Source organism: Macaca fascicularis, chromosome 4 (genome assembly GCF_037993035.2).
Source record: "Macaca fascicularis isolate 582-1 chromosome 4, T2T-MFA8v1.1".
Lineage (NCBI taxonomy): Eukaryota > Metazoa > Chordata > Mammalia > Primates > Cercopithecidae > Macaca > Macaca fascicularis.
In genome coordinates this window covers 68084923-68098540 of record NC_088378.1, presented here as the reverse complement: position 1 = coordinate 68098540, position 13618 = coordinate 68084923, and the positions used below count along the sequence as shown (strand labels likewise).

The 13618-nt window shown below is 44.4% G+C and overlaps 1 protein-coding gene across 5 annotated transcripts in view; it reads right to left on the bottom strand.

Annotated features, from left to right (window-relative positions):
* Positions 1 to 1622: 1622 nt before the first annotated feature.
* PDSS2 (decaprenyl diphosphate synthase subunit 2) overlaps positions 1623 to 13618 on the bottom strand; it is a 297668-nt gene continuing 285672 nt past the window's right edge. For all 5 annotated transcript variants that reach the window (XM_005552232.5, XM_045391303.3, XM_074037382.1 and 2 more), the window contains one exon: positions 1623 to 3846. In XM_005552232.5, the coding sequence (XP_005552289.2) occupies positions 3688 to 3846 (159 nt within the window). In that variant the 3' untranslated portion in view covers positions 1623 to 3687. The remainder of the gene's footprint in view (positions 3847 to 13618) is intronic.

Sequence of the window (13618 nt, the reverse complement as noted above, 5' to 3'; positions counted from 1 at the left end):
AAAATGGAGGTGGAAGGATAAACAGGGTGAAGTAAGAAGTTTTATTTTAGGTACAAGGAAAACTGAACACATTCGCAGCCAGCAGAAGAGACAGTGAAGATTCAAGAATAGAGACATGAAGGAGACAGGAGGCAACAGACTTGAAATCTTTGGGGAAAAAAAAAAAAAGAAAGAAAGAAGGAAAGAAAGAGGCACTACTTGGAAACCCTCAGGTGGGAGGTGTGGTGGGAGGACAAACCAGTCAATCAGAGGTAATTTTCTCTGCCAGCTTCTGCATCTGTAAATGGGGGATAATACCTACTTCCTAAGGTGTTTATGAGGGTTAAAACAAGTGAGTATATTTAAGGCCTCTAGCAGAATGCCTGGGACATGGAAGCCTGCACTAATGTAGCCTTTAGTATACTTTTTTTTTTTTTTTTTTTTTTTTTGAGATAGAGTTGTGCTCTTGTTGCCCAGGTTGGAGAGCAATGGCACAATCTTGCCTCACCACAACCTCTGCCTCCCGGGTTCAAGAGATTCTCCTGCCTCAGCCTCCAGAGTAGCTGGGATTACAGGCGTGCGCCACCATGCCCAGCTAATTTTGTATTTTTAGTAGAGATGAGGTTTCTCCGTGTTGGTCAGGCTGGCCTCAAACTCCTGACCTCATGTGATCTGCCCGCCTCCACCTCCCAAAGTGCTGGGGTCGCAGGCGTGAGTCATGGCGCCTGGCCAAGTATACTTAACAAAGAAGAAACGAACAGGAGGAGAGTGCAGGTGAGCTCATGGGCCTGGAGTGAGTCGTGAGTGAGGTTTGCAGGAGCCAACTGGCAATGTGGGGGGTACTAGGCAGAGGAAAGCAGGACAATGGCTAATGAATGAATTCTTCCCTCTAGCAGGAAACTGGGGATGGGGAAAGCTGGAGAGGGGGCCAAGGAGACATTCTAGAGCCATTAATTCTACTTACTGCCTCCATTAGCCACACCCAGGCAGCAGCAGGCTGAGAGGTGTGATTGAGGAATGTCTCAGTGCCCCAAATTTCTCCTTAGGGATTGTCTGAAACTATAAGAACTTCATATGTGCTAAGAAATAAATATCCCTGAAGAAGGGGCAGGGAGAAAGGCTATCGGTCTTGTATTTTGGAGTGAACTAGCCAACTTGTTAGGTTCTGTGAAAGCCTGCCAGGATGCTGAGGAAGTGAGAATTCTGCTAAGTGGGGCCTGAGGAAGGAGGCCAGCCACCCCTGTGGGGGAGGCAGAGCTCTGTCACTCAACAGGCAGCAGGGGGTTACTGCTCCCAGGGATCCAGGAGCCAGGGAGTCAGGATGGCAAGGTATAGGAGATGGGATAAAGGACACAAGAGCAGCTGGGAAGATGACAGGGAGGTAGGAAAGGTCCCGAAGAAAGCAGCAAGGCAGGTGTTGAGACAGAAAAGTCCAGGGTTACATGTCACATCAAGGAGAGTTGTAATCCTTTAGGTCATGCAGCGGCAGCTTGGCAGGAAGCTTGCCATTAAGCTCTCTGCATTCCTTCAAGGCCTCTCTTTGGGTTTCACCTTCCCTCCTCCCTGAACCTCACACAGCATCTTTGCTATTTAGACAGTCAAGAATAGTAAACGTTCAGAAAATAAAACAAACCTGGAAAGACTTTCATGATTATCTTGTTTAATCTCTCTTTTTTTTTTTTCACAGTTGACTTTCAGGTCAACTTTTGAATCTCATTTTACAGATGAGAAAATTGAGGCTCAGAGGGAAGTGACTTGTGCAAGGTCATACAGCAAACCAGATGCTAACGCAGAATGAGAGTCACCCTAGGATCCTGCCTGGTGCCCTGCAGTGCCCGACCATCTGCTTAGCAAAATGCACCATTTGCTGGAGTTCCTGCACATCCAACCAGCACACCGAACGCAAAGCATGACTCTTCTTTGTGGAAGTTAATGATTAAAACCTAGTCTGATCTAAAGCATCTTATCCATGGTTACTAATTAAGCCAGTTTCAGTGAGAGAAGGCATTTCAAACAGAAGAGTGTTCTCTTAAGCTAAATCTATAGGCCTTAAATTATAGTGGCATAAACTGTACAATTACGATATTTCGAGTACACTTAAAATATTTGATAATACAATACATTAACCTCTGTAGCTTTACATTTTCTCTTCATTGCATGCCACATGTTGGGCCCTGATAAAATGATTTTGTAACTTTTGGGGGAGGGCTTTAACTAAAATAACTTCATTTAGTGTTTGAATGAACTAGGTAATAAAATCTGTTTGCTGTGTTCGCTGTCTCCAGATAGGGCTGTAATTACACCACATGAGGAAGAAAGGTAGCTGAGTTTCAATCTAGATCATTTATGTAAACTCAGCCTTCTTGTCAACGGTGTTCTCAAATTGCATGAGTGCAAACCTCAAAAATCATCTCCTATGAACCACACAGAGACAGTGTCCGATTGCAGGCCTGTCAGATTGCTTATATTCTTTCTGTAATTGGATGTCTGTGGTTCAAGACCAAAATTTGACATTCTGAGGTTAAAAGAACACTCTCACCAATGAATTCTCTAGTACAAAAATTCTGTTTCTGAAACTCGTAAAAATTAAAGTATTCCTTAAACCAAAGTATTGCAAATGAATACATTTCACTTGAAAAAAGCTCCTTTTTCTTTAAAAAAAAAAAAAAAAAATTTTGGTTCTTTGAAATGTGTTTGAAAAAAATAAAAACTGATCTTCAAGAAAGAAAAACAGAGTATTCCTAATATAACCAATTTAACATTTGATAACATTTTAATCTCCTACTTCAAATATTTGGCAACTTTTCAGCAATTTCTCCAAAAAGACATTATAAAAACCATAAAGCACAAAGTATATTCATACTACATTATAAATCCAGAGACATGGGGCCAGGTGCAGTGGCTCACACCTGTAATCCCAGCACTTTGGGAGGCCAAGGCAGGCGGATCACCTGAGGTCAGCAGTTCGAGACCGGCCTGGCCAACACAGTGAAACCCCATCTCTACTAAAAATACAAAATTAGCCAGGCATGGTGGCAGGTGCCTGTGATTCCAGCTACTCGGGAGGCTGAGGCAGGTGAATCGCTTGAACCCAGGAAGCGGAGGCTGCAGTGAGCCAAAACTGCACCATTTCACTCCAGCCTGGGCAACAAGAGCAAAACTCCATCTTAAAAAAAAAAAAAAAATTCCACAGACATAATTGCAAGAAAACAAATAACACATATTTTTCTTAATCCATTGAACTACTACTCTCCATTATGATAAATTGGTCACTAGTTTTTGATTTGACAGTCCTCCCTGGTTGGTATTGAGAGCGTTTCTCTTGACACCTGCAGCTTCCAGCTTGCTTTGTCCTCTCTAGAAGGAAAACCACAGGCCACCGCCCTGGCGCCATCCCTGGCTCGGTCCAATCAATAAGGACTTATTTCCTGTCCATTTGCTGAGGTCACAGGAGCGAATCTCATTAATTATTTCTGCGACTGCAGCCTCAAGTGTGCTTCTGGCGTGACAAGTGAAAACTGCTTGACCTTTTTTTCTTCTAATTTTGTTTGTAGCAGTTCCAAAAAGCAAGCAGAACTCATTTAGCAACGTGATAAAAGGAAGGAAAAATGCATATGTTTTAAAAGTCATTAATGCTTCATGAAAGCTCTCCCCATCACCTCATTCCCTAGGATTTTCAGCTAACAATAGTGTCTTTTTAATTTGATGTCATGAAAATCTGGTCACAGCAAACACAATGTTTTCTAAAGCAGATCTGGCCTCCGAGGGAGGAAAGCTCTCCAGGGCCTCCAGTGCCTTGTTTCCATGGTAACGACACAGGTCAATAGCTGAAGTCACACCTTTGCCAGCTTTGATTCTTTCTCGCAACTGTTAAGAAACAAATGCACGATAAAAGTCAGTTTTAAAGGTACACCGTAAGCACCACAATTAAATTGGGGAGGGGGGATGGAAAACAAAGAAAGGGAGAAATAGTATAGATCGAGTATTTCTGCTACGTTATTTTCTGGAAAGAGGACCTAATTTCCCAATGATCTTCAGGCACTCATTCCCTAAGGCTGCTTGGTGTCTGTGCTCCAGAGCAGCACAATAGGTTCCAATCAGCCTAATTACACCTCCTCCTGACTCCCATCCCTTAATATCTTGAAATGTGCCATGCTGGGGGATGGCAGTAAGAAGGCGGAGGGCATTTACATCTCTGGCATTTTGAATTCAGCAGGCTGATATTCTTCCCTTTTTTCTTTTTTTTAAAGAGATGGAGTCTCGCTCTGTCTGCCCAGGATGGAGTGCAGTGGTGTGATCTTGGCTTACTGCAACCTCCACCTCCCGGGTTCAAGCAATTCTCCTGCCTTAGCCTCCCAAGTAGCTGGGACTACAGGCATGCGCCACCACACCTAGCTAATTTTTGTATCTTCTTTTTTTTTTTTTTTTTTTTTTTTTTGAGACAGAGTCTTGCTGTGTCGCCCAGGCTGGAGTGCAGTGGCGCAATCTCGGCTCACTGCAAGCTCCGCCTCCCGGGTTCACGCCATTCTCCTGCCTCAGCCTCCCGAGTAGCTGGGACTACAGGCGCCTGCCACTGCGCCCGGCTAATTTTTTCTATTTTTAGTAGAGACGGGGTTTCACCATGGTCTCGATCTCCTGACCTTGTGATCCGCGCGCCTCGGCCTCCCAAAGTGCTGGGATTACAGGTGTGAGCCACCGCGCCTGGCCTAATTTTTGTATCTTTAGTAGAGACAGGGTTTTGCCATGTTGGCCAGGCTGGTCTCGAACTCCTGACCTCAAGTGATCCGCCTGCCTAGGCTGCTCAAAGTGCTGGGATTACAGGCGTGAGCCACTGCACCTGGCCAGCAGCCTGATATTCTTATGTGAGGAAGGCTTCACTACTATCTTAGTTAATAACTTTTTTTAACACCATATGTTGACACACTAGTCCATATGAAAATTCAAGAAAGACACATAGTATTAGATCTGAATGCTTTTTTTTTTTTTTTGAGGTGGAGTTGCACTCTGTTGCCAGGCTGGAATGCAGTGGCATGATCTCGGCTCACAGCAACCTTCGTCTCCCGGGTTCAAGTGACTATCCTGCCTCAGCCTCCTAAGTAGCTGGGACTACAGGTGCATGCCACTACGCCCAGCTAATTTTTGTATTTTTGTATTTTTGGTAGAAAAGGGGTTTCGCCATGTTGGCCAGGCTGGTCTAGATCTCTTGACCTCGTGATCCCCCTGCCTCTGCCTCCCAAAGAGCTGGGATTACAGGCATGAGCCACCGTGCCTGGTCTTTTTTGTTTTGTTTTGTTTTGAGACAAAGTTTCGCTCTGTTGCCCAGGCTGGAGTGCAGTGGCGTGATCTTGTCTCATCGCAACCTCCGCCTCCCGGATTCAAGCAATTCTCCTGCCTCAGCCACCTGAGTAGCTGGGATTACAGGCGCCTGCCACCACACTTGGCTAATTTTTGTATTTTTGGTAGAGATGAGGTTTTGCCATGTTGGCCAAGCTGGTCTCCGTCTCCAGACCTCAGGCAATCCACTTGCCTCAGCCTTCCAGAATGCTAGGATTACAGGCATGAGCCACTGTGCCTGTCCTGAATGCTACATTTTTAAAACTCAAAGCTTTTGTTTAGCTGGGAAGAATGAACTAAAACTCTCTTTGCAAAGAATAATGTCCACTGGGCACAGTGGCTCATGCCTGTAATTCCAGCACTTGGGAGGTTGAGACAGGAGGACTGCTTGAGCCCAGGAGTTCTAGACCAGCTTGGGTTACATAGTGAGACCCCGTCTCTATAAAAAATAAAAAAATTAGCCAAGCATGGTGGTGCACAACTGGAGTCCCAGTTATGTAGAGGGCTATGGTGGAAGGATCACTTGAGCCCAGGAGGTAAAGGCTGCAATGAGCCATCACTACACCACTGCACCACTCTAGCCTGAGCAATGGAGAAAGACCTTGTCTCAAAACATAAATAAATAAATAAAAAGGCTGGGTGCAGTGGCTTACACCTGTAATCCCAGCACTTTGGGAGGCTGAGGTGGGCAGATCACCTGAGGTCAGGAGTTTGAGACCAGCCTGGCCAACATGGTGAAACCCCATCTCTACTAAAAATATAAAATTAGCCAGGTGTGGTGGCGGGCGCCTGTAATTCCAGCTACTCGGGAGGCTGCGACAGAAGAATTGTTTGAACTCGGGAGGCGGAGGTTGTGGTGAGCCAAGATTGTGCCATTGCACTCCAGTCTGCGCAATAAGAGTGAAACTCCATCTCAAAAAAGAAAAAAAAGAATGAATTGCTGACAAATGAAGATGACTTTCAATCCTCTTTGATGATGAAAAAGGACCAATACAATGATTACACTTTAGAGCTGAAAAAGACACACAGAATTAATTATTTGGTCTGCTCACTTTCCACTGCTCCGTTGCCATCTTCTCTTTCTTAGCAAATGCCTCAAATGTCTGGCTAATTCTTTTTATTTTTTGAGACGGAGTCTCACTCTATCACCCAGGCTGGAGTGCAGTGGCGCGATCTCGGCTCACTGCAAGCTCCGCCTCCTGGGTTTACGCCATTCTCCTGCCTCAGCCTCCCGAGTAGCTGGGACTACAGGCGCCCACCACCTCGCCCAGCTAGTTTTTTGTATTTTTAGTAGAGACGGGGTTTCACCGTGTTAGCCAGGATGGTCTCGATCTCCTGACCTTGTGATCTGCCTGTCTCGGCCTCCCAAAGTGCTGGGATTACAGGCGTGAGCCACCACTCCCAGCCTAGGCTAAGAAATTTGTACTTTAAAAAATTGTTCAATATTTTATTATAAATTATTTTCAAAGTACAGAAAACTTGAACCATGGCTCTAGGCTGAATTTGACCCTGTGTTCTCATAAATGAAGTTTTGCTGGGGAATAACCACATCCATTTGTATGAGCATTGTCCATGGCTCCTTTTGTGCTATAAAGGCAGAGTTGCAGAGTTGCATAGTTGCCCGAGAGGCTGTATGGCCCGCAAAGTGAAAAATATTTACAGTTTGGCCTTTACAGAAAACGTCTGCTGACTCAAGTACTAGTGCTATGAATGACCATAGATTCTCTACTTAGATTCAACAATCACAACAATTATTAGTATTTTGTCATTTTTGTTCTATCTGTATGTGTCTGTGTGTGTGTTTCTGATCCATTTGAAAGTAAACTGCAGGTAGTGATATGCTAGTAAATTAGTTCTCTTGGGGGACAAAAGTCCACATTTGCAGATTTTTGTGGTATAAATACTCCCATTATGGCTGATTTCAAGCTGCCAAGGGTGGTGGAGTAACACAATTCTTGAAGATTTAATAACAGCCTGTGAGTCGTTAGGACTTGGTTTGGGCACATCACTGGCTGCAGGATGCTTCACCCTTGTTTTGACATGCATCTCTTAAGAACATTGTCCTACATAAACACAGTACTATTGTCACAGCTAGGAAAGCTAACTAGAAAAACTAATTACAGAATTCCCAGCCGGGCGCAGTGGCTCACGCCTGTAATCCCAGCACTTGGGAGGCCATGAGGGTGGATCACTCGAGGCCAGGAGTTCGAGACCAGCCTGGTCAACATGGTGAAACCCCATCTCTACTAAAAACAAAAATTAGCCGGGTGTGGTGGCGTGCACCTGTAATCCCGGCTACTTGGGAGACTGAGGCAGGAGAATTGCTTGAATACGAGAGGTGGAGGTGGCAGTAAGCCAAGATCATACCACTGCACTCCAGCCTGGGTGACAGAGTAAGTGAGACTGTCTCAAAAAAAAAAAAAAAAAAAAAAAGAGAGCATTCCCTATTTATTTTTCATTTGTTCCTCAAGTTTCCAATTTTTAAAAATTTACACGTTTTCTTTTTATTTTGTTGAGAAGTCCCTATTTTTTTTTTTTTTTTTTTGAGATGGAGTCTCGTTCTGCCACCCAGGCTAGAGTGCAGTGGCGCAATCTCAGCTCTGCACCTCTGCTTCCTGGGTTCAAGCAATTCTCCTGCCTCAGCCTCCCGAGTAGCTGGGATTACAGGCACATGCCACCGAACCCAGCTAATTTATGTATTTTTAGTAGAGTTGGGGTTTCACCATGTTGACCAGGATGGTCTTGAACTCCTGACCTCAACAGATCCGTCTTCCTTGGCCTCCCAAAGTGCTGGGATTATAGGCATGAGCCACTGTGCCTAGCCCTGATAATTCACTAATATTATCTAATATTTAGTCCAGGTGTAAATTTCTCCAATTGGTTCCAAAATGGCTTTTATTTAACCATATTTTTTAACTATGATAAATCCCAGTTCATAAATCACATTTGTTTGTTATGACACTTTAATCTTTTTTTCTGCTATGACATTGTCATTTTGAAAGACCAGCTTGCACTCCAGAATGTTTTACAAGTTTGTTCTCTATGAACTTTATTCAGCCAGGCTCAACTGAATATCTGATGGTAGCTAATAGGGTATTTAATACTATGATAAAAGGGTAATTCAGATTAGGGCAAAAGAGCAACCAGGAGGACATTACTGAAAGTTACACAGTCCTAGAAGATTTAATTTCTCATACCCAACGATTATTTTACGCTAGTCAATACTCAACTCCAGACTTGGGCTCACAGGGCTTTGCATACCAAGGAACCTGATAGCTTCCATGTGTAAAATGCCCACCAGTAATGACTTAACAGTAATATAATCCTTCATGAAAGGTATTATTCCTCACTGACATCTATAAACTCAAGAATGATCTTGCTTTTTTTTTTTTTTTTTTTGAGACAGAGTCTTGCTCTGTCACCCAGGCTGGAGTGCAGTGGCACAATTTCAGTTCACTGCAGCCTCAGCGATTCTCCTGCCTCAGCCTCCTGGGTAGCTGGGATTACAGGCGCATGCCACCACACCCAGCTAATTTTTGTATTTTTAGTAGAGACGGGGTTTCACCATGTTGGCCAGGCTGGTCTTGAACTCCTGACCTCAGGTGATACGTCCGCCTCAGCTTCCCAAAGTGTTGGGATTACAGGCGTGAGCCATCACGCCTGCCGATCTTGTTACTTTTAAATAAATGTGACAACAGATACATTAAGCTGGGGTTCCTAAACTTGCCTGGCCATAGACTCATGTGGGGAACTTTAAAATGCAGATGCTTGGGCCTCTAGCCCTGGAGATAGAGTCCATGAGGACTGAAAAAAAGGGTTCTTAGGTCATTCCAATGATTAGCCAGATTTGGGAGTACCTACTCATTAAGGCATGTATTTTGAGTCGCTGTATTTTAAGACAGTTGTGTTGGGTTTATATATATATACATATATATATATTTTTTTCTGAAACAGCCTCACTCTGACACCCAGGCTGGAGTGCACTGGCACAAACTTGGCTCAGTGCAACCTCTGCCTACTGGGTTCAAGCGATTCTCTTGCCTTAGCCTCCCAGGTAGCTGGGATTACAGGCATGTGCCATGATGCCTGGCTAATTTTTGCATTTTTAGTAGAGATGAGGTTTCACCATATTGGCCAGGCTGGTGTCAAACTCCTGACCTCAAGCGATCCTCTCACCTCGGCCTCCCAAAGTGCTGGGATTACAGGCATAAGCCACCGTGCCTGGCCAGGTTTATACTATTCTAACCATACTTTCAACTGGTTGTCTTTGCAACAATCAAATTAAAACCAACAAGCATTTATTGGACACCTATATAACCTAGGCATTTGGTATATGCTGGAAATACAGACAGGAACACAGTTACTGCCTCCCAGGACCACCTGTTAGGTAGTCACAGGCCTGTAAAACAGAGAGGGTTAAGTAGAACAGTGAAGGAATGGACCCATGACCTTGGTTCTTTTTTGTTCTTTTTTTAAATAAGTCTTTATTTTGGAGACAGGGTCTCATTCTGTCACCTAGGCTGAAGTGCAGTGGCAAGATCATAGTTCACTGTAGCCTCAACCTCCTGGGCTAGAGCCATCCTCCCACTTTAGCCTCCTGAGGAGCTGGGACTACAGGCACGTGCCACCATGCCTGGCTAATTTTTGTAGAGATGGGTTTTGCCATGTTGCCCAGAGGCTGATCTTAAACCCCTGGGATCAAATGATCCTCCTGCCTCAGCCTCCCAAAGTGCTGGGATAACAGGTGTGAACCACCACAACCGGCCATGACCTTAGTTCTAATAGCCATAGATAAAAGACACAATTTTTTTAAAGTTATTTTTTTACTTTTTGAGACAGAGTCTCCCTCCATCACCTAGGCTGGAGTGCAGTGGTGTGATCAAAGCTCACTACAGCCTCAAATTCCAGCTTCAAGCAATCTTCCCACCTCAGCCTTCTGAGTAGCTAGGACTACAGGCAAGCATCACCATGCCTGGCTAATTTTATTTATTTTTATTTTGTGGACATGAGCATGGGGGGTGGTCTCACCATGTTGCCCAGGCTGGTCTTGAATTCCTGGCCTTAAGTGATCTTTCCATCTCGGCCTCCCAAAGAGCTGGGATTACAGGTGTGAGGCACTGCACTCAGCCTAAAAAAGGCATTTCCATTCCTGCCTTCATCTACATTTTGAATGGGCAAAGTTCAAGCTGATGCATAGACAGAACTTTCCAAATCTTCAAGCCCTTATGGCTTGAAGATCACTGTAGTCATAAACAGCACAATAAATATGAAAGGTGAATTAACAGTCAGTGTTTAATTTCTCTGATATAGCACTTTAGGGCACTAATATAATTAAATCTCTAATTAAGTCAACTAAATAATTGTGTAAGTGCAGTATCACCTGATATGAATTAAGTCCAAATCCCCTGCTAGGGGATCCAATTAAAGATATTAACAAAGAGAGAAGAGGATACAAAGTACTTAAAATTAAGTGCATTATTATTTAACATTTATTAAACACCTTTTGAATGATACTGTTGCTCTTATACAAAAGACCCTCTTGAGAAAATCATCGTATGTCTCTGAAAACTGTGTATTCAAAAGTTCTAAAAGTTCTGTGAAAATATTGAAGAGAAGGCCCTGGCATGGGGTCTGAGTAGTCTTAGGAGAAGTGGCGGCAGCAGCCACTTCTGCCCAAGGAAACTGGAGAAAGACTTTAAGACTTAGGAGAGGCCAGGAATGGTGGCTCACACCTGTAATCCTAGCACTTTGGGAGGCTAAGGCAGGAGGATTGCTTGAGCCCACGAGTTTGAGACAAGCCTGGGCAACACAGCAAGACCCCATTAAAAAAAAAAGACAAAAAAGAAAAGACTTAAGAGAAACCCCAAGTACAATCTTACCTTCCCACCTTATTTAGCAGGAGAGGATACTGGGATGAGAGAGGCTAAGTGATGCAGACAAGAGTCCAAAGTGAGTTTATGAAACAGCCTGTTTCATTGCTGTACATCCAGAGCTCTCCCACTCTATCGCACTGGAAAAGGTTTGGAGATAACTCCAAGTTTTCTTTCGCCCAACTAGGCAAAGGGATTCGGCTTTTGTTTAGCTTCTGGTTGTCCTTCCTTTTCTAAGACTACCCATGTCCCCATTTTAAACATAATATAATACTCTAAGACAAGCAACTGTGTAGCACCCCAGTAAGCCCTTTCTCACTCACTGTGCCTGACACTACTATCAGGCGTTGCTCTTCTGCCACGGCCTCTCTGTCTTCCTCCTCACTCTGGATACCCAGCCCCCAGCCTAGAGCAACTTTACACCTTTACACCTTTACAAAGGCATCCATTCACTTCCTTCCTGCTCTGGCATGGAATGAACATAACATCCTTCCCAGCTACTGAAGACTGTGAGGAATCTCAGATATAGGAGATTCAACTGACTCATGTCTTCAAACATAGGACAAAATAGTGTCCTATTGGCTGGGCGTGGTGGCTCAAGCCTGTAATCCCAGCACTTTGGGAGGCCGAGACGGGCGGATCACGAGGTCAGGAGATCGAGACCATCCTGGCTAACACGGTGAAACCCTGTCTCTACTAAAAAATACAAAAAAAAACTAGCCGGGCGAGGTGGCGGGCGCCTGTAGTCCCAGCTACTCGGGAGGCTGAGGCAGGAGAATGGCGTAAACTCAGGAGGCGGAGCTTGCAGTGAGCCGAGATCCAGCCACTGCATTCCAGCCTGGGCGACAGAGCAAGACTGTCTCAAAAAAAAAAAAAAAAAAAAAAGTGTCCTATTTTGTGTAGGCACAGTGGCTCCTGCCTATAATCTCAGTACTTTGGGAGACTGAGGCAGGTGCATCACTTGAGATCAGGAGTTCAAGATCAGCCTGACCAACATGGTGAAACCTCATCTCTACTAAAAAAATACAAAATTAGCCAGGCGTGGTGGTGCACGCCTGTAATCCCAGCCACTTGGGAGGCTGAGGCAGGAGAATCACTTCAACCTGGGAGGCAGAGGTTGCAGTGAGCCAAGACCGTGCCATTGCACTTCAGCCAGGGTAACAAGAGTGAAACTCCGTCTCAAAGCACATAAATAAATAATAATTTTAAAAAAGAGGACAAAGGAGCATTCTGAAACACAGACCAGTGAATTTATGGAGAATTTATGGCAAAGCTTCAAAAAGGGTTATTAAATGGTTTGTGGGCTCAAGAAAAAAGGCAATGGTGGTGGTGGCCCCAGGATAAGTGGGTCATAATGAGCAAGTCACAATAAAACACACACACACACACATACCACACTCTTTTCTTCTTTTTTTAAAAAATGTGGTCACTTGGCTGATAGCTTCAGAAACAGGATAGAGTGGCTGGGCACGGGGGCTCACGCCTGAAATCCCAGCACTTTGGGAGGCTGAGGCAGGCGGATCACAAGGTCAGGAGTTCGAGACCAACCTGGCCAACATGGTGAAACCCCTTCCCTACTAAAAACACAAAAATTAGCTGGGCATGGTGGCACACGCCTGTAGTCCCAGCTACTGGGGAGGCTGAGGCGGGAGAATTGCTTGAACCCGGGAGGCGGAAGTTGCAGTGAGCTGAGATTGCACCACTGGGCTCCAACCTGGCAACAGAGCGAGACTCTGTCTCAAAAAAAAAAAAAAAAAAAAAAAGATAGAGTAACTTTGGATTTTTGAAGTTTAGTCCTTCATTAATAAGGCAGAGAAATGGGGTACAGGTCACAGTATGGTAATATAGATTTGAACATGTAAAATAATTATTCCCAGAAAATGTTTAGTAGTGGATTTATATTGAACAGGAAAACAGGCTGGGCGCGGTGGCTCACAGCTGTAATCCCAGCACTTTGGGAGGCCGAGGTGGGCAGATCATGAGGTCACGAGATCAAGACCATCCTGGCCAACATGGTGAAACTCCGTCTCTACTAAAAATACAAAAATTAGCTGGGCGTGGTGGCGTGCACCTGTAGTCCCAGCTACTCGGGAGGCCGAGGCAGGAGAATTGCTTGAACCTGGGAAGTGGAGGTTGCAGTGAGCCAAGATCGAGCCACTGCACTCCATCCTGGTGATGGAGTGAGACTCCATCTCAAAAAAACAAAAAACAAAAAAAAAAAACAAAAAAAAAGCTTAGAAGAAGAAAACAATCTCTAGTGTCATGCTACCAGAACTTAATGCTTGGTTTCTTCTTCTTACCACATTTCTATGCATTACTTGAATGAAGATGAAGAAGAAATGCATATTAAATTTTAATTTTCAGATGTCACACAGCCAAGAGAGATAGGTAACACATGGATAGTATCAAAATTTTAATGGTTTTGATATGTTGAA